This window comes from Rousettus aegyptiacus, unplaced genomic scaffold, assembly GCF_014176215.1.
Source record: "Rousettus aegyptiacus isolate mRouAeg1 unplaced genomic scaffold, mRouAeg1.p scaffold_m13_p_4, whole genome shotgun sequence".
NCBI classification, from domain to species: Eukaryota; Metazoa; Chordata; class Mammalia; order Chiroptera; family Pteropodidae; genus Rousettus; species Rousettus aegyptiacus.
The window spans coordinates 40,199,111-40,220,941 of NW_023416307.1; the positions used below are offsets into that span (position 1 = coordinate 40,199,111).

Consider the following 21,831-nt stretch of genomic DNA (forward strand, 5'->3'; position numbering starts at 1 on the left):
ATAAACAAAACAAAAACAAGCTCATAGATACAAAGAGCATTTTGATGGTTGCTGGACAACAGGGGGCCGTGCTGGAGGATGGGTGAAGTGGCGAGGGGATTAAGAGATACAAATTGGTAGTTATGAAATAGTCATAGGTATATAGAATATAGGTTATAGAATATACAGCATGTGGAATATAGTCAGTAATATTATAATAACTACATATAATATCAGATAGGTTCTTGATTTATAGGGGTGATTACTTCATAAGTTATCTAAATGTCAAATCACTATGCTATACACCTGAAATTAATATAATATTGTATGTCAACTGTAATTGAAAAATAAAAATATTTTTAAAAGAATACCATGTGATCTTATTTGTGAAAGATAAGTGATGAGATTTAAAATGAAGGATACTCTACTCTTTCCCCCACCACCCTTCAAAGGGTTAAAATGACTTTCACATAGGGATCTGCAATCTTACCTGATGGGGGAAAGATTTTCAGGACTGTCAATCTTCTCCAGCTCAAGGCCATCCCCATTATTACTGATTTCAAGTATTTCTTCATTCTGAAGTGAAAGAAATTTTGGTAAGATAGCCTATTTTATCTGTGGGGGAGCTCTAAATCTGTATTTTTCTTTCCCCCAATTTTATTGTTTGGTATTATTTTAATTCTCTAGATAAACACCATTTCCAATTTCTCGTCTTTTTCATTCTTGAGTTTTCCCCAACCACTCTGAATCTGTTACAGTCGGCCCTTCAGGCTTCCTTTAGAAACATCAAAAATTCATTCGCGAAAGCAGGAATACTATTTCCTTAATGATGGACTATTAACATTGTTCTCCTTCTCCTCCCCTCCCCCAATGATTCACAAAAAAGATTCAGAGTTTGAGCTAAAAGATAAAGAGATCATTTAACAAAATCTCTCTCAGTGCCCCCCCACCCCAAATCTGGAGAAGTTGCAACCTGCCAGAGGCCAGAAAGAGAGCTAGAGGCAGAGATAAACCCAGTGTCCACTTTCACGGGCTGTTAATCATACATCTGTTCTATCACACCACCTCCCGAAGCAGCTGGTTCCTTAGGAAGTGCAAAGTGGCACCAGTGCACACTCCAAACTAGCTGATGGTTGGAAGCCCTGTTCCCCATCATGCCAGCTCTGAGTCCTTGGGCAAGCTCACTAAAACTCTGCCTTGATTTTCTCCCCTTGAACATGGACCCCATGGCACTATCTACTGCAGTAAGGCTGTGGCTCTTTTTCAGCACAATACTAGGCATTTAATTCTCAAGAAGAAGCAAGACTCCTACTCAGTTTGCTTTCAAGAAAATATTGTTTTAACTAGGAAGTAAATTTGTATTACATTGATAGCAACGCAAGGAGAGTATCAAAATGTGTTAATGAATAACCAACAAGTAGATAATTAGCTAGCCTACAAGGTTCTGTTTAAATGAATTATTTTACATTCTCACAAAAAGGAGGATAGATTTGGACCATCTTGCTAAAGTATTGTTAAGGAAAATTTAATGAGTAAACATTAAGATTCCTTGGAAATTAGAGCTGGAAGTTGAAAGATGAGCTTTCCCCGGACTGAGGAACAGATGGGAAGTCTTGCAAAATAGGTGAGAGTGACATGCTTCTCAGTACACTTATAGTTTAAGAAAAGAGAATTTGCTACCTGGATTGACAAAAAGCAGTCAAGATAAGCTTTCTTAATTACCCACAATAATGACCACGGAGATAGCAATTCAAAAATCTGCAGTGAATGAAAGAAAATCATGGGTCTTCAATCTTTTTTGTAAATATCTTCCCAAATCTGGTATCATATACAGAAAGCAAGCTAAATTTATATATTTTTTTCTTTTAAAATAGAGTGTCATTTCAATAAGAATCTAAATTTTTCACTTCCTCTATTACTTATATTTTACCAGAGGCTAGAAAATATTTTTAATTTCAGTTAATATACAGAAGTAAAAACCAATCCTTGGATTCAAACCAATCTAATTATTTTCACCACACCACCAAAGCTGTTTCTTCACATTTTCTAGATAATGTTAAACTAATTACTATGGCAATTAATGTTATGTTACATTCCTCTCTTTCTTCCTCTGTGATGTTATCACACCTGAAACACCTGCTGGACTTTGAGACTTCACCTTATTTATCTTTGGATCTCTAACATATAATACAAGGTCTTCATATAGAGTAATCACTGTTATAAACAAAACTTCTCATTGTGAAACTTGCTACTGCTTGTAAAATGAATTGTGTGCTTTCCAACTTTGTTAGTGTGGTGGATTGTACAGTCTCTTATTTCATGACAACCTAGGAATGGAAACATAACAATAGTTATTTTTTAGGTGTAAGTATAGACTTGTCATCTTTTATACCAAATGATGCATTGCTCTAACTTACAGACTTTATCCTGCATAATGTGCCCTCAAAGGTTTTCTGAAATGCTTAGGCATAGACTTGGTTATATCGACCCATGTTGCTATGATCACATGTCAGACAGCTGGTGTCAGGTTAGCAGGAGAGTCCTCTGCCAACCAAGTTTGATGGAATACTACATTGGTACTATTGAAATGTGTTGAGAAAGATCCACAGTAGATCTGAGGATTGCTTTAATGAAACCTGCAGTGAGGTTGTTAACCACAGGCATACCTCGGAGATATTGTAGGTTTGGTTCCAGACCACTGCAATAAAGTGAGTATCAAAATAGAGCAAGTCATAATCTTTTTGCTGGTGGAAGAGCTTGCCTTCAATTTATAAAAGATGGAACATCAGTGACATGCAACAAAATGAGGTATGCCTGTATATTGTAACAATGTTTTATTAAGGCTTAGACAGATCAGCTGTGTTCTAGTGCAGTGGTTTTCAAATTCTGACCATACCCATAAGAAAAACGTTTACATCATAACACACACACATGTTGTGATTTGTAATAAGAAATATATACTTGGTCTTTGTCCCTTTTTTGGCACAGAGCTCCTAAAACCGTTGGGATTTCCCTAGTGATGAGAGTGATAAAGATGTCTTCATATTCATAAGAAACCTCTTTTGACCACACCTGAGTTTATGTTAATGAGACAACTTTTTGAAAAGACCTAAAGATGGAGGCTGGTTACCAGGGGGACCAATCATGTAATTAGAGGGTTGGAACTTTCAGGTTCCTCCACTCCACCCCCACTCCCTCACAGGGCAGGGAGAGAGGCTGGAGATTGAATTTGATGACCAGTGGCTAATGGTTTAATCAATATGCTTATGTAATGAAGCTTTCATAAAAAACAAAAAGAGAGTTTCTTGGTTGGCAAACATGCAGATATTAGGGGAGACTGGCTTGCTCAGAGAGCATGGAAATTCTATGCCCCTTCCCACATATCTTGCCTTACCCATCTCTTCCATGGAGCCATTCCTGAATTACAACCTTTTATAACAAGTGGTAATCTTGTAAGTAATATGTTTCTCTGAGATCTATGAACTGCTCTAGCAAATTAATCTAACCGAAGGAGGAGGGGATCCTGGGATTCTGATCTATAGCTGATTGGTCAGAAGTACCACTGACAATCTGGACTTATGATTGATGTCTGAGGGGTTGGGAGGTAGCTTTATAGGACTGAGCCCTTAATCTGTAGGATCTAATGCCATCTCCAGGTAGATAGTATCAGAATTGAGTTAATTGTTTCATAGAGATGGCATGGAAACACACACACACTCAAGACAGACATATTGTCAACCTAAAATTCTGGGAGGCAATAATTGAACAAAAAGCTTTTATTAGAGATCAAAGGTATTGCAATTCATCAAGTATAAATTTAGGCAGAAGCCCAAATAATGTCTTCCACCCAATGCAGGAGAGGGGCTCAGAGTTTTTATAGGAAAAAGGGAGGAAGATGAAGTAAGTTGTATTAAAGAAAAGTTCATTGGCTCTAGGTGAGGTAAGATTAGGTTTGTGCTTCATAGACTGGCTTTGAGATTCAATCAACAGGCAAAAAGGCTAGATTTGTATTTTATTGATTGGTTAGTGACTTCGTCACTGGCAAAATCCAATTTCATCCATTCTTACAAACAGGATATTCTTATTCTTACTGACTTCTTGAATGTTGGCAGTTTGGTCTAGTTTAAAAGAAACAGAAAACAAGACATGCAGGGCAGTTCCTCTGAAATGGCTCCTCTGGCTCTGTTTTAATATGGGCCCACTCATGTCATCTTTCACATACATAAAACTGATACAATACACTCTATTTTCTTATTTTTCAGTTACAGTTGACATTCAATATTATTTTATATTAGTTTTGGGCATATAGCATAGTGGTTAGATACATTTTTAATTATACTATCCCATAGCATTCTTTTCTTTTTACTTATTTATTTTTAAATGTCGATGAACCTACCCACCTGAGTTCACTATCACCATTGTGACCTGTAATTTAAAAGCCTCTAAGAGAGTGAAAAAAACACAAACTTGGATATGAGAGTCAGACCCTGGTGGGAATCCCTGGATTCCTTTTTATTTAAAAGTGGCCTTGGCAAGACTTCTCTATCTATAAAATAAGACTGATAATCACCACATCAAAGGATTTTTGTGGAGATGAGAGATTAAATATTAAAATGCTTAGAACAATGAAAAGACGCAATAATGACATTTATAGTTGCCTCTTTATTATCTGCTTCGTAGGGATCAAAAAGGGTATAATGTATGCTGACCCGGCACGCTGACCTTCAGTAATTGCTGGGAATTCCTACCCACTCACATATAACAGAGACCTCATATTTCTCACTGGGCATCCATTTTCTTCTGTGTGAAATGAGAAAGATGTTTGATTTGGCTATGAAACATTACTTTGCTTATATTATAAACCACCAATATAGGTGCTATTGCTTCTGATTTTGAGATGAAAGCTAAATTGCAGCCATGATACTTTTGGGAAAATTTTAAATTTAGCTTCCCAAAAGCTCTAGGAGGAAGAGAGAATATTCAAATAAATGCTTGCTTTTTTTTTTATTCAAATATTGGTCCTTTTATTCAAATAATGGACAAAGAAAACTGACCACAGACCAACCTACCAGTTACTGCTATATTTCTTTGTTAGAGATTCCTTATGAGCCTCATTGAATTACAAAGCAATGATCTTTTAAAGCAGAGCAACATGTTTCTTGCAAACTCATATCCTGTTTCCCTTTAGAGACCTTGACTTGGAGCTGCCCCATGGAATTCCCAAAGGGTTAAAAGGGAAACAACCCGTAAACTACCCTACTGGGAGGCTGATAGGTGGAAAAGCTCCTTCCCTTCTATGTTCATTTTATTCTGAAGAAAAAGGGTCGCAGTGAAGGCAGGCAGTTGCTCTGGGCCCAACATCGCTCTCTGTACCTCCATCTCCACGCCAGCCTCTCTCTCTCATTTCAAAGTGACACCAACCCACATACAGGTTCTCTAGGAGCACCTTTCATATGGTTACCTATGTTTTCTCAACACACATAAAATCTAATTGGTTTGTTTCTCCCGTTTTGAAAAAAAGACATGTTTCAAAATTGAGGAAACAGGCAAGGTGCCAAGCTTGAAAGAATTTTGTAAAAAAAATTATTTAAATTTCTCTGAAGAATATATCTTTTTAAAAGTATCCATCAACTTTTTAAAAGTACCTACATCTTTTAAAGTATCAATAGCTAATTTTCAATTGATTATTCATTTTTTTCTTCCTCAGAGGAGAAATAGCAATATTTTCACTAAATCAAATTAGTTTTCCCTAAAGTTAAATGAGTTCATTTTATGATTTTAGGGATTCAGGGAAAACAATCTCAGTTCCAACTCTTTTAAAGCGATGGTATTTGGTAATTTAAGGTTAAAGTATTATTTATTATATTTCCTTTTAAGAAATGTGATAATATAATAAAAGGAGAAGATATTAGGCCTTACCTTTTCTGAGAAAAAGTAAGGCAGTTAAGGGGTTGAACCATTTAAAGTATGAGAGAGCTATCATTAACGAGACGAGTTTAAGTTTACGAGTTTCCTAGCATTGTAAACTGAATATGAAAACCTAACAAAATAAATAAACAAGTATGACAAGTAACAGTCACTGAGAAATTATATAGAATGATGAGGCATAGGGGAGGATAGTGGGGAAGAAAGAAAAGGCAACTTCTCCCGGAGGACAAGCCCCTTGGGCCTCAGTCCCGGTGGTCTTAGAGACACAGTCCCAGAGTGAAACACATCAGCCTCGGGAAGGACTGGCTCCCCATCTCCTTGCTGGAACTCCTGGGGAAAGGGGTAAACCTTTTGTTTTTGTTTGTTTGTTTTGTTTTTGAAATTTAGTGGGTTCTGATGTGGAGAATCAGAAGAACTTTTGAAAAATAAAAACCACTTAGAGAATCTATCCTGGGAGCGGATTCCTAGCTGGTTGATCTGCTCTGTTTGTTCCATCTCAGTGGCCCTGTCCACCACATCTTATCTTTTCATTGACATTGTCTGAAGAAGCCATTGCCTAAAGAATCCTTTGGATAACAGGGCAGTTAGTCTCTTTTTAAAATAGCAAGTATTTGGAGGGTTAAGGGGCTGTCAGTCACTCATCCTCCATGCACTGCTGTGATCCGGCTCATTCAAATCTTCTCTTATCTCTAGTCCAGATCAGCTGCCTTGGGAGGGGGCTTTTGAGAGGGAGGAGTGGGGAGAGGAAGGTTTTGGGACATTTTGTAGACTGAAACTCTTTCAAAAAGAAGGGCTAACTTGAGGAGATAGGCCTCAGTGGTCCTAAGGCTTTGTGGAAGTGAAAAATAATTAGAGGAAGATGAGGTGAATGGGTCCTACACATGAAAACTTTGCCTATTGAGAAATTTTTTCAGGGTCTCTTTTATCTAAGATCTTGAATTTCCCAGCTAGCATGGTTGGTAATTAGTTCAATGTTTTTACTGGTTAAATTGGTTTTTAGAGGCTGGAATAATATTCTAAATATTTTATTATAATATTTTGTTTATGAAGAAATATCTTCTTAAATAACTGCAAACATCATGACGTTTTAACGATGATCTGCAAGTTTGTAGTTCTAAATCAATTATCAGAAAACAAGGACCTTGTCACAAGATACTTTTCTCCCATTCCCAAACCAAGAAAATATGAGGGAAATAAATGTACCAAGGACATTAAAAAGAAGTTCCCCATTCATCATGAATTTTCTCAGGCATTTTGATTTCATGTGATTTTAAACCTCCAAACATAAATGTCAGTGTAATTTAATTTTTATATGTCTGTAAATCTTAACTCATAAATCAAGTCACGAGTTTGAAAACTGCTTTACTAAATTAATCTTCAGTCCTCAACCTAGTTCACAAATGATTTCCACATAACCTCGAAGCCAGTTGGTTCACTCTCATTGGTGTGGGGAATATGGCCTCCGGGGCAGAGTTAGCTGAGCTAACAGAAAGAGAGAATGTGGGTTGCTGTTAGAGATCTGTAAAACTCTATAAATGCTGGACTCAGCCTTCATAAGACCTCACTTTCTACTGTTCCTCCTGAGTGCTCTATATCGGCCAACAAATTCATTAAATGAAGAATCTTTGATGGAACCTCAAAGATATCTTTGATATCTTCAATATCTTTCTTTCCCTCCTTATTAAATCTCTCCCCTTATCTTCTCTGGCCTGATCTACTCCTCCATTTATCAAAGTTTCTTTGACAGTCAAGTGTATCCAGGCCCTGTCCCTTTCACTTTTTGCCATTGCCCTTAGTAGGCTTTCAATGCAGAAGTCTCTCACCTAGACCGTGACAATTGGGGGCAGGTGGTCAGCCTGCCTGCTTTCATCTCATGTACTCTTTTTCTGTCATAGCAGAGTTATCTTTCTAATATATAGATGCCCTGGCAACAACCCTCAATCAAAGCTTTCAGAAACCTACCTGTAACTTTAGTCTACCTTCCTAGCTTTCTCAAGCCATCCCCTATGCCTCTTCGGACTTCTGAGACCTTATATTTTTCCCCACCCTGGAATGTCCTTTGTCTTATCCACCTTTCAAAGTTGTATTTATTTTTTAAAGTTAAGTTCAAATGCCACTTACACTGTAAAGACATTCCCAGTATACTTGTTATGCTCTGCACTTTAACATGTTTTCTTCCTTTAACTAGGGTTATATCATTCGGTTTTATATTATAAATTATTGGAAATACAGTTTCCCTATGAAACCTATAAGTTTCCTGGGTTTAGGTTCCATGTTAGAATTGTTTCCATATGGCCCGTAGCCTTGCTTTGATATATATGAAATCGAGCTGAATAAACTACCCAAATTGGACATATCAAGTATTTCAGTCAAGTCGATTTTTTAGTGATCAAAGAACAGTGGTTACTGTTATTATCTCTTTTTAGCTCACTCAGTGAAAATACATTCTCACAGATTAGTATAATTACACTCTCACTTCCCTGAATTTTGGACTTTATATTAGCCTAAAAGGTCCATATCTACTTTAACGAATTTTCCTTTATCCCAAGTCCTCATACCTATGAATATAGGCCTATGAATATAGTCTCCAGGCCAATGTGATCAAAACGTTGTCCTTGTACCACCTGTATTCTTGTCACCAAATGTGCAAGTTAAGAATTCAGATTTCTGGATCCCTCTTCCAGATCTCCTGAATCAGAATCTCTGAGGATGGGCCCAGAGAATCTGCATTATTAATAAGCTTCTCAAGACCGTAGTATGTAGGAAACCTTGAGAATCTTCATTCTAGAAACTCTTCAGAGAGCTTGGTTGGGGGCTGCCCCCAAAATTTGGTGGATTTTCCAAATTTCATATCAGCTCTAAGAATGACTAGGCTTCAAACATCATAAAAGGTGAACAATGAAATATACTTAAAGTTCATACAGTTCTCTTGTTGAGAATCAGAAAGGTAAATGAAAGCTTGTGGGATTCAAAGGAGTGAGAAAGCAAGGAACTGAATTTGGTCTTGATCCACTATCATTTGGCAAAATGGTATGTATTTGAGATTAGGAAAAACCTATTTAAGACCTGACTCTGACCTTTCTTCAGCTCCTTTTCATCTTTTACTCAGAGTATCCTATCTATAAAAATAGGACTAAATGGGAAACTAAAATTACTAAGCATGTCCTCAACATCAGGCTTCGTGCTAGGTGCTTTCCACATATTTCTCATTTTATTGACTACCTGTGAGGTTACTTATTTATCATCATTTTGCAGAAGAGGAAATTTAGAGTATGAGAGATTAGGTAAACTGCTAGTTAGGTAGATTAAATGAGTAGTCAGGTAGATAGATTAAGTTAGATAGATAAGTAAACCGCTATTAAAGAAACTGCTAGTTTCAAATTCCAGTCCCACCATTTACTAGTTATATGACCCTTGGGAAAACTCCTTAACTTCTCAGAGTTTCAACGGCATCAGGGATAAAGCAAGGGAAACACATCGTCTTCCTCACAAAGTCCTGAGGACTTGAGATGAAATCAGGTCCATATGGCACCTGGCACTCAGCATTAGCAACACTTCCTTCATCTCTCAGTTCTCTTCCAGTCTTGGCTTTGTTTGTTTGTTTTTATAGATTTTTATGAAGGAGCCTGTTTGCTCAGAAGTCTGAAAAGGCCTCTGCTACTTTAAACCACTTTAACAGGTGGTTTAACAGGAACAGCACTGTTCATTGGCACTCGTAGCTGGTAGCTCTTCCTTTATCCTGAGGGTTCATTCAGGAAAAGGGAATTCTCATCAACCTCTGGCTTCTTTCCAGCTCCGAAGAAGCTGTGACATGAGCAGCTGGGAAAAGCAGTCCCCATGAGTCATGCTTTCAGCTTCCAGCTGGCAACAAGAAGGATAGGAAGTACCCACATCACTATTGCCAGCAACCACTGCAAATCGTCACCTTTCTACAGCTGGCTCTCCCAGGCCATGTCACTGAGCCCAGCACATGGCCACATGCCTGCCACATGATCCTGAGAATCGCAGAGGCCTTGTTACATTCAGTTTGCCAAGTTATTGCAGACTGGAACAACAAGGGTCACCTCACAAGGAAGACAGAATGCCTTTTTTTTTTTTTTTTTTTTAAATGAGTACTCTGGTAATGATAAAATCATCTCATGATTTTATTGCAGGTAGTGAGTGACTCTAGTACCAATCATGAAAGGTCACATTTTATAGCTTTTTTGTTTGTTTTCTGTATGCATTTATTCTTGAAGGTAACAAGGCCCATTTATCACAATGGTACAATTTGCTCTCCTAGACTGGTTGTAGTTTCACGTCATCTTTGAGTTCTAGACTGAAAGCCAAAAAGATATCAGAATTGTCACCCAGAGTCAGATGCATGTTCTCTCCATCCCGGTCATCCGTCCTGGACAGTGGCCACATAACACAAGCAGCAGTCATTGTTCTTGACATCAGTCAACGTACTTGTCCCCTTCTTAACAATCAATGGACCACACAGACATAAATTCAAACGTTTTTTTCTAACCTACCTTTTTCTTACTAGTTTTCTTATGTACTTTAGAATGATGATTTTCCTGTTATTCTACCCAATGTAACAATAAATTACATTTATTGATCCTAAATTGATTTCTAAGTTGAGGACTTAGGGATTAAGTGCATATACATCCTTTCCTCCTAATCATGTTGTTCATGACTGTATGGATTCTGCTCACACTGCTTCTCACAGCCTTGGTCGTTAGAAGCAGAAGTCTGACCAGCTTCTGTCTGCGAAACTGAGGAAGTTTGGCAGCTTCTGTTCTTACCCAGTTTCCTCTACCACCTTGACTGTTAATATACATATTGTTGTGGGAAGCCCTTCATTAAATACCCAAAGTAACAGTAAGGAAAAAAAACAACAGAAGCCCAGAAGGATAATTGTAACAGACTTGTGCCTGTTAAACAGCATCTATTCTGTTGGTGATCCAAAACACAGAGGGACCTAGCAGTTTAACAGGATGGGCTTACAGTCTGAATTAAATAATCGCAGAAGGAAGAAACCAAAAGTCTGGTTGTCAGAGCTTTCTGGATTCTACTTAACATTTTCCATCCCCTCCTTTGCTTCTGCAGCGTCTATTTTTACAAATGTGTAAAATAGGAGTAAATAATAAATCTAGTTACAGAAATCTTTTGTCTTAAATACCATAAACTCTTCCCTGAGGGAAGGTGCTTTATGTTTATTAACTACATCTCTATTTTTTATGACAAATAAAGCAGTAGGATTTATTTTTATTGTCCACAATTATTGAAATAATTCACTCTAATTCAGATTCTTATACATGAGAAGCTCCACATACTTACAACTCTCATGGCATTGTTATAAAGTGTGCAGGCCATAAATATCTTGTTTAAGATGGGCAAAGGAAGTCACAGAGATATGAAGTGAGTTCAGATCACAACATACGTCAATAAGAATGGCTTGAGTTCAGAGGCTAGATCTGGGCTCCCATGTCCTCGACATTCTCTGAAGCCCGCAATACAAAAGATTAGGGTGATGCTCAGTTTAAACCCCCCTCCCCTTTTTTTTTTAATGTCAGTTAATGATTCCACAGACTTCCTGAATGTCAAGTCAGGTGAGATTTAATTACATTTAGCCATTTCCAAAAATTGCTATTTCTTTAAAATGGCTAATCAAGACTTAAAAATCGCAGACTGTTTCCTAATTCAGGAAGACGTGTGGTGCAATTCCTCCAAACACGAGGCATTCTGAAACAGCCATGACGATGTCCTAATCTGCCCAGAATACAGCAGGATGTCTAAACACATTACAGAATAATGCAGCTTTCTCTAAGTCTGCTGGCAACTCTAGTTCTCACAATATTTCTGCCTCCTGGAGAAAAGCCTAAGACTGGCTTTCTGCCTGGCTCCTTAATGGTCAGTGGAGTCTCTCTGGGGTCTTATGTTCGGACACATTAGGAATTGATGATGGATCTGAACTGTTGCTGCAGTGCATTTGAACCCGTGGCCTGCTGGCCTCTATCTAGTTTAGAACCATTCAGTTTGCCAGATATTTAATTTTCAGTGAGGCAGGGGAAAGAGGACCCATCTTGGGTTGCTACACAGCATTATATATTTATAATCCATTTATCTGGGTTTTTAAATATAATGTTACTTTACAATTATACAATGCTTGGCAATTTTCAAATTTTCATTTGATGCTCAAAACAGTTTTAGGAGGCAGCGATGTTATCCCATTTTTACAGATGAGAAACTGAGGTGTAGAGAGGTTATACTGCTTAAATCCACATCTGCCTGATTTCAAAGCTTATGACCTTTTTTAAAAAAATTTTATTTTGAAATATTCACATGAGGCTGCAAAGAAATATACAGAGAATTCTGGGTACCCTTTTCCCAGTCGCTCTGCTGTCAACATCTCACACAAATAGAATATAATATTAAAACCAAGATAACGACACTGGCACAATCCATAGAGCTTATTCAGAGTTCACCAGCTTTACATGCACTGTTTGTGTGTGTGTGTGTGTGTGTGTGTGTGTGTATGAGTAGCTCTATGAAATTTTGTCATGTGCTTTTTATACATAAACTATTCACTATTCTATTAATTTTAAATATGAAGTCAGATTATAGGAATGACTACAAGACTTCCTTCAATAAAACAGTATCTACCAATAATTATGTATACAACCAAACAGTTTTTATCTAGTTGCAACTAAAAAGAAAGAAAAGGAAGAAATCCTACAAACCCCAGCTCTCGGGAGCACTAGTCTGTGCTACATGCCTTTATGGGTACATTTTCTGAAGGTTATGATAGGTATGAAATAGGTGAACTTGATTTATTGCTAATTATGGCAGCAATAGTCTCTCATGTTGAAAATTTCCATCAGTAAAAGGAAGGTGATCTTACCTTGCCTGCAAATTTAGTCTCATCATCTTCCTTTTCCAGAGAGTTCACATCTGTCTCTGCACGAGGTTCTTCAGATGTTTTCTGAAGAAGACCTAGAGGGTCAAAGAAAACCAGCCATTAATTTGGCGACTCGGCTTATAAATAATTCAGAGTGCTTAGCCTGACTTGGACAAGCAAGTGGACTGTGTTGAGGCGTTGATTAAAAAGCTAAATTGAGCTGCTGTAGTGACTTCTAAGGTGGTGGATGCACCTGGAGGTGAAGGAGAGATGCAGAAATGAAATAGAGTCCTTTACCCCAGGCACTTGACAACTGATCTGAAGAGATAAAAGTCATATCCAATACCACATGAAATATCAAAACACAACACATCAGTAAATGCAATGTGGTAAAAGTGATAGTGTTTCCATCATTCCCATTTTTAAGGTCCAGCTAAAGCATCACTTTCTTCATGAAGTCTTCCCTGACTTTCAAACTTCATGGATTCTTTTATGCACTATTGCTTGAACATTTATCATTTGTACTGTAAAATATTGCACTTGGTGTTATTCTTGGATTAGAAGACCAGATTTAATTCTAGGTACCACGGTCTATTGTATGTGTTACATATTCCTTATATGGTAAGTTAATTTGTGCTTATTATGAAAATTTGAAAAATATTGAAATTTTACAACTCAAATACAACCACTTTGTATATTTCCTTACACATACACACACACACACACACACACACTCACACTATGGTTATAGAAGGGGATGTCCGTGTGTGCCTTAGTCAGAAGGAGTTGTTGCTAATCTGAGGATCTAACAGATGGATTCCAGAGCTGATAGAACCACATTTATTAGTATATATGACTGAGAGAAGAATCAGGTGGCTGAGTCAGAAGGGAATTGGGATTTCTTGCTCTTTCTCTCTTCTCTTTGTCACTGTGTCTCCCTACTTCCCTTCCCACAGGGTTCTCAGGAACCTGGGAGAAATCCTTTCTTCAGGCTCCATAGCCATTAGCAATAAGAGTAGGACTTGGGGAAGAGAAGCCCTGGTTGGGTCTTGAGGCTTTCTAACCCAGCTTTACCAGAAAGTTACACTGGGGATGATGGCTACAAGGTTAATAAGTAAGTGGTACTTCAAGTTCTTATTTGTCACTGTTATTACTCTTGTATATACAGTTCCCTTGGGAAACTCACAGAATACATGTGATTAGCTTGAGCCAGGATTTGAGCATTTCTAGGTCTCATGGCCAAAATGCCATCCATCTAATGCCATTGATACAGCACCTTGATTCTTATTTGTGGTTGTCTTGATGGAAGTTGACCATCTAACTTCCAGAGGCCCCTCAAATCCCCCAGATTCTGTGAGCCAGCTGGAAGCAGCTGGGCTTTCTATGGGTTTTTCATGGAGGTTATGTTAAAATCTATAGTGAAGTACAAGTTTTGCTACCCTAGGTTATATGACCATTGAAGCTACTTTATAACAATGGACAGTCCTTTGGTCTCTTCACTTTCTGCAGTATCTCTGTAAGCTGAGTGATTCCAGGTATAATAACTCGATGCTAGAAATGCATACCCTGTAATTTGTGACACCCATCCCTGAGAAGCATCTGCCTTCAACACTATTAAGTACAGTGGAAAAATTAAAGGCAGGACTGTGGGAGCCATACTGCCGGCTTTCAAGTCTTGCTCTTTCATGTATGCGACACATTACAGAGAAATCTCTGTGCCTTAGCTTCTTCATCTGGAAAGTGAGGAATAATAAGTAAGCCTATATATAGGACTGGGTTGCTATGAAGCTTTAATGAGTTAATATATACAAAATATTTAGATCACTGTAAGCACGCAGGACATTTTAGCTATTATTACAGCCGCATGGAATTAAAATTTTTTCACATTTCTTACTAACTTCAAAGAGATTAAATGTTGTACCCAAGATACATAGCTAACAAGAATCAGAGCTGACATTCCAGCTCCCATCTCTGAACTCTTTGCCCATGTACCTTACATTGTAAAATATAATAGTTTATCTTGGCACAGACTCAGTTACTAAGGAATCAGACAAATATGTTTGAAAATCCTGTTAGTGACCTGCCTGAGTCCACACTCAGTGGTTATACTCCAAAACAAAAGTATGGGATTGTTCTGCAAAAATGAGCTAGTTGCCTCACCAAGGTCAATGATATCTGTTCAAACATGATGTTCTATTTACCCTAGGAGAGTCATTACCTATTATGTAATCATGTGTTTGAAAAGCCAAGAAACGATCCATCATCCTTGCTTTATTTACTTGTAATAGACATATACATCCCTTAAACAATGAGAAAGACAAAGTCATTGAAGTGAACATAATTTAGTTTGGGAAAAGAGCTTTCGATGAGAAGTCAGGAGAGCCAAGCCATTGGAGAAGAATTTCTCTACTTGTCTGAGTGTTTGTGTGTATCTGTGGTATGTGTGCATAAGTGTGTGTGACTGTGCATGTGTATGTATGTGTGTGTTGAGTGTGTGTGTGATTGTGTGCACATAGAAAACTTCAGGAAAGAAATGCACCAAACTGTTATCAAGGCTTACTTTTGAAAAGTTAAATATATGATAAGAGACAGGGGACTATAAATTGTACTAAATGGAGAATTACCAAAGAACCTCATCATTTCAAGACAAATAACAATTGAAAAATTTGTTGCACAACAAGGAAGTTTTTCAGCCTGAATAGAAATGACACGAGATGGCAATTCAGATGTACAATAAGGAATAAAGAACACAAGAAATGGTGAACTACGGATTAATATAAAAGAGTATATTGTTTCTTTTTTCTTCTTTTCTCTTAATTTTTTTAAAGGTTATGTGATTGTTTAAAGCAAAAATTATAACATTTGGGGACTTAACATATGTAGATGTAATATTTATGATAAGAATGACACAGAGAATGGGTGAGGGAGGCATGTCAAACCATACCAATGCAAATTTCCTATGTTGCATACATTATATATTACATAAATTTCATATTTTACACAAAGTGCTATAATATTAACTCAAAGTAGATAGCAATAAGTTAAGAATGGATATGTTCTCCTTAGGAGAAATATCTGGGAAAAAATAATGCAAAGAGGTATGTATGCTAAAAAGCCAATAGAGGAATTAAAACAGAATACTAAAAATATTTGCTAACCCTAAAGATGGCAGGAAAGGAGGAACTGAGGAATAAAAAATGCATATGAGACAAATAGACAACAACTAACAAAATAGTAGCTCTAAGTCCAACAACTTCAATTATTACATTTTATGTAAATAAACACTCCAATTAGGGGACAGAAATTAACAGAAAATATTAAAAAGGCAAGATTCAATTATATTCAGCCTACAGGAAATATACTTTAAAATAAAAAAGAAAAGTAGAAGAATGGAAAAAGTATATTCTGCAAGCACTAAATAAGCATAAGAAAGTTGGTATGGCTGTACTAATAGCAAACAAAATAGACTTCAAGACAAAGAGTTTTACTAAAAATAAGGAGAGGGGAGACATTTCATAATTATAGAAGGACCAGCATATCTAGAAGATAAAACAATTTGGAGTTTTTGGAGTTATTAATGGAGTTTCAAAATACATGAAACAATATATACATCATGTCCAAGAGCAGTTTACCCCAAGAATGTATGATTATTTCAACATTTAACAATACATCATTGTAATCCACCGTATTAACAACAAAAAAAGAAAACCATATGACCATCTCAATATATAGCATCAAAAAGAGCATCTGAAAAATTCAACGATTATTCATGATGAAAACTCTCATCAAACTAGGAATAGAAGGGAACATCCTCAATCTGATAAAATGCATCCGTGAAAACTTACTACTAACATCACACTTCAAAGTGAAACATGAACTATTTCCCTTCATATTAGGAAAAGACAGAGATATCTGCTCTCCGCTTATATTCAACATTGTCTCGAAGGTCTCTGCCATTAGAATAAGGCAGAGGGGAAAAACATAGAGATTGAAACAGAAGAAGGAAAATCATCCCTATTTACAGATGACATGATTGTATTTTGATACAGAAATATATTCCTATTGAGAGTTATATATGGTAATTTTATTTACTATAGGGTTAAAAAACATGAAATGCCTAAGACCTTTACACTCAAAACTGCTATATTGCCAAGAGAAGTTGAAGAGGACCTAAATAAATGGAGTTATATTTATGAACTGGAACCCTCAATATTGGTATAATAACAGTTCTCCCCAAACTAATCTATATATTCAGTTCATTCTCAGCCATAATCCTAGCAGAAATTGAAAGGTAATTCTAAAATGCATATAGAAATGAAAAGGACCTAAAATAGCCAAAACAATCTTGAAAAAGAACAAAGTTGGAAGACTTACGCTACTTGATCTCAAGGCTTAGTAATAAGCTAAGACCATGTGGGATTGGTGTAAGGACTTATTTATTTTTAAAAATCTTTTCAAAGAACCAACTTTACTGCTCCATTGCTAACAGTATCTGGTAAGACTTAAAGGTCCTTAATAAAGTCTTTTATGCTAATGTTATTTGCGCACTTATATTATTCCTCTGCTAGACTGAGCTTTCCCTTGCATCCAGGTACTCAGTTTTATTGAACTTTATAAGTCTTCAGTGCCTGCACTATTTCATATCTGTAGTTTGTTTTAAATAATATCTGTCAAAACAACAATCATTATGCATCTTAAACCACCACAATCTTCAGCCTCATGAGCAGAGATAAAACACAAAGCTTTCTTGCCCAAATGACCTACCCGAGGCAGAGGGCTGGCTGGTTTTTGGTGACATCCATTTTGGGGAGGATTCAGGATGGGGAGCCACAGGTTGCACTGGGCGAGTCTGTCTGGCTGCCAGTTTCATCAGACTCATTTGCCTCTTGTGAAATATTTCCTGTACATCACCCAGCTTCTGCAGGACTTTCTGGGCTTTGGCCTGCAGGAACAAAGCAAATCATCAGCAGATCACTCTGCACTGAGCCTGAGGACATGATGCATTCTGTTTCAACCATCTTCCCTCCTCCCCCTACCCCTAACCTCTTTCAGGTGACACAGCTCTGGGCATCCATTTGCAAGTCATCGCAAGTCTTGCCCTGCACCAGAATCGTGCTTCTAAGAGTCTGCATTTCCCACTTGAGCGGCAATAATTATATCCTTCTCACTGCTGTATCTCCGATGCCTGGAACACTGCCTAGCACAGAGTACTGCTTGGTAAATATATGTTGTGTGGGAAAACGTTCATTAAGCCATGTCCATTAATGGTAGAAAAGGATGCCATCGGCCATGGATGAAGGGCATTGGGCCAACTTACCAAACAGGAGAATTTAAAAACAAGAAATGTATCCTGAATAAAGGCCCTACTGGGTTTAGAAGAGTTTAAGTGTTCTGGAGGAAAGAGTTGGCTAAATTGTGAAGCAGGATTAAGGAAACCACAAACACCTGTAATAAAAAGGCTACACATTTAAATGTTATTCTGTGTGACTCCTTCATATACAGGTAGAAATAAACTGAAGAAATACCAGGGGAGAGATGAAACTCACAGGTGTTCCCATAACTGACTGTGTGCTCTAAGGCAGCAGCCCCCAACATTTCTGGCACCAGGGACCGGTGCTCCTATGAGAATCTAATGCCCAGTGATCCGAGGTGGAGCTGGAGCAGTGATGCTGGTGCTGGGAAGCTGCTACAAATACAGATGAAGTTTTGCTTGCTCACCTCCTTCCTTGTGCCCTGGTTCCTAACAGGCCAAGGGCCATTACTGGTCCACAGCTCCAGGGCTGGGGACCCCTGCTCTAAGGCAGAGATTCAGGAGAATAAGAAACAAGACCTAGATGTCTTTAAGTTTCACCAAGGCCTGAATTCAGCTGAATATATTTCTTCTGACCTTGCTCTCAGCGTAACATCCCTCTAGCTCCAGTAAATCAAGGGAAGTGGATAGCCTTTTCTTTGTCATGTTGACATCTATCTTGTGGATGGTTTTAACCACCAAAGAAGGGACCCAGAATGAAAAGAGCTGAAACTCTTTAGCCATGCAGGGTGCTCTGAGGATGTACAGGCTCACCTCACACCCAGGAACGCTACCACCTTTTGCAGCTGAAAAAGTAAATTTGTCTTTTTTTTTTTTTTTTTATGCAGGACCATCTTCTGAGGGAAATAACCAATATCCCTGAGACAGGATTCAAGCGTCAGCTACAGAAAAACTGTTCCCCTACAGACTTAGGGCCCTGTCAAGGCGGACCTCTTCACTGAGATCTGGGGCTGGTTTCACTCTTCAGAGGGTCTGAGTGCAGACTGGCACTGTCCATACAGTAAATACTAGCCATGTGAAGCTACTAAGCTACCCGGCATGTGGCTGGTCTAAATTGAGCTGTGCTGTCAGTATAAAATACACACTGGATTTTGCAGACTTAGTGTAAAAAACAAACAAACAAACAAAAAACATAAAATATCTCATTTAGAATTTTTTATATCAATTGTATTTTGAAATGATATTTTGGGCATAGGTTAAATAAAACATTAAAATTGATTTCACTTATTTCTTTTTATTTTTTAAAATGTGGCTTCTAGAAATCTTATTAGCTCACCTATGTGACTTGCATTTTATTTCTAATGGACAGTATTGGTCTAGAACAGAGGTTGGGAAACTTTTTCTGTAAAGGACCAAACAATAAATCTTTCAGACTTTGCAAACCATCTGGTCTCTGTTTCAACTACTGCACTCTGCTATTGCAGCATAAAAACGGTCACAGATGATAAATAATATATAGAAATGAATGAGTGTAGCTGAATTACATAAGCAAGCTGCTTTGGTCCACAGGCTATTTTGCTCACCCTGAGTCTAGATTAAGCTCAGGGTCTGTGTTTAAAGGGTCTTTTCAGAGAATGTGCTTCTAGCCTCGGGAAGCTCGGTATGTCATGTATTAGAGGTTCTGATAACAAAGCTCTGAGTCCGAGTCCCAAAAGAAACCAAATTCTCTGATGTCAGGGTGATGGAAATGTCAGCTTATATTCCTTGGGGGATGGTGATAGGACCTGGTGACCAGCCACTACCACCCTGCCCTTCTTGCCTAGTGATAAACTTGAGGAAACTAAGACAGGGGTGTTAATTGCTGCACAATGACAAAATATCTGACTGAACAAACAACTGTCAAATTGGTGATGTACAGTGGGTGTGCTGCCCTAGCATGAGGTCTGTGCCATATTCTCACCACTTGGACTGGACAGGACTTGAATCACCTTTGCCCTTTTGCATCTATCCCTTAAGATCCCAGAGAGAACCCTAAAAATGGTGAAGCAGTCAGAAGAGACCCTAAATTCCTAAGCTGAGATGAGGGGGAGGTTGGCAAGAGACTGACAACTGCATCCTCCCCTTCCTCTCTCCTCTTTTTACTTGCAAATCCTTTCTCCATACCACAATCAGAACTCTCTTTCTGAAATGTAACCTACCTGTTTAAAAGCCCTGCAGTGGTATCCCACTCCTCGTCCTAGGTCACTGGGCTCTTCATTCTTTATCCTGATCATCGTGTCCCCCTGTCACTCCATTGTATATGCTCTTGGACCAAGGAGCATTACTGGGGACACGTTTTTCTTCCACTACACTGCTGGAATCATGATTGCAGGAACTGTGACTTTCATTATTGTATTCCAAGAATACAGCACAAACTGGGTATCCAACGAATATCTGAAGAATTGAATTTTGCTATTTGCTACTAAGACTGTTTCATTCCCTAGACTGGCTGGTGAAAGTGAATGAGGGAGAAAAGTCAACAGCTGCACCAAGGGTCAGCACAATAGCCATGTATTAGAGAAAAGCCTTGAAGAGCCTCAGGGTAGATACTACAAGAACAACAGTTTAATGCTTGATGTCTTTTTAATAATCCTTATGTCTTAAATGTAACAGATTCAATCTTCTAGACATAGAGCACCTGTTTTTTTTAGCAACAAATTTTAATTTTTAGAATAGTTTTAGATTTACAGAAAAATGGCAAAAACGGTACAGAATTCCCACATATACCACACCCAGTTTCTCCTATTAACAGCTTACTTTACTATGGTACACTTGTCACAATTAATGAATTGATATTGATACATCGTTTTAATTATTAAAATAAATTATTACCTTTAAATAAAGTACATATTTTATTTAGGTTTCCTTGGTTTTTACCTAATGTGACTTTTTTCATCCAGAATACCACTTTACATTTAGCTTTTCTTGGCTGTGACAGTTTCTCAGCTTTTCCTGGTTTTTAATGACCTTGACAATTTTGAAGAGTATTGCTTAAGTATTTTGTACAATGTCCCTCAGTTAATACTTATCTGATGTTTTTCTCGTAATTAGACTAAACTTATTTTTTTAGGGGGAAGACCACCGACGTAAAGTGCCATTTTCATTACATCATATCAAGGGTATTACTGTTGCTGATGAACTTGGCCACCTGGCTGAGGTAGTATGTGTTAGTTTTCTCCACTGTAAAGTCATTCTTTTATTTCTCTCTTCTCACACGGTACTCTTTGGAAGGAAGTCACCATGTACAATCCACGCGCTTCAGGATGTGGAAGTTTTGTTCCACGTGCTCGAGGGCAAAGTAGTTACATAATTTGGAATTCTTTTGCATGTGAGATTAGGTTCCTCTCCCCCAACCCCCATTTATTTATCTATTTATTTATTTATTCCATCAGTATGGATTCATGGATATCTACTTTATACTTTGGGTCGTAATCCAACACTACTTTATTAATTTAGTTGCTCAGACTGTTCCAGCATTGACCATGGGGAGATCTTTCGACTGCCTCCTCTATCCCATCATTGTGGTTTGTTTTGTTTTTAGCAATTCCTTACTTTCTGGTAGTAGGATAGTTCCTGCTCCAGTCCCAGAATCAGCCATTTCTCCAAGGAGCCTGGGTCTCTTTTATTGGAGAATGGTATTAGAAACCAAGATTTGGGTGCTAGGTGTGCTCATTGACACTGGGGGTCTCATTGCTTTTAGGCCCTCTCTACTGTCCAAGTAAGGAGATACATGTGTCAATCCCAACCTGTG

General features: G+C 37.8%; 1 protein-coding gene across 7 annotated transcripts in view; it reads right to left on the reverse strand.

Annotated features, from left to right (window-relative positions):
• MCF2L2 (MCF.2 cell line derived transforming sequence-like 2) overlaps positions 1-21,831 on the reverse strand; it is a 193,092-nt gene that overhangs the window by 87,089 nt on the left and 84,172 nt on the right. For all 7 annotated transcript variants that reach the window (XM_016138001.2, XM_036218821.1, XM_036218820.1 and 4 more), the window contains 3 exons: positions 17,555-17,732; positions 12,794-12,885; positions 470-555 (listed from right to left, as the gene is read on the reverse strand). In XM_016138001.2, coding sequence (XP_015993487.2) covers positions 470-555; positions 12,794-12,885; positions 17,555-17,732 — 356 coding nt within the window. The remainder of the gene's footprint in view (positions 1-469; positions 556-12,793; positions 12,886-17,554; positions 17,733-21,831) is intronic.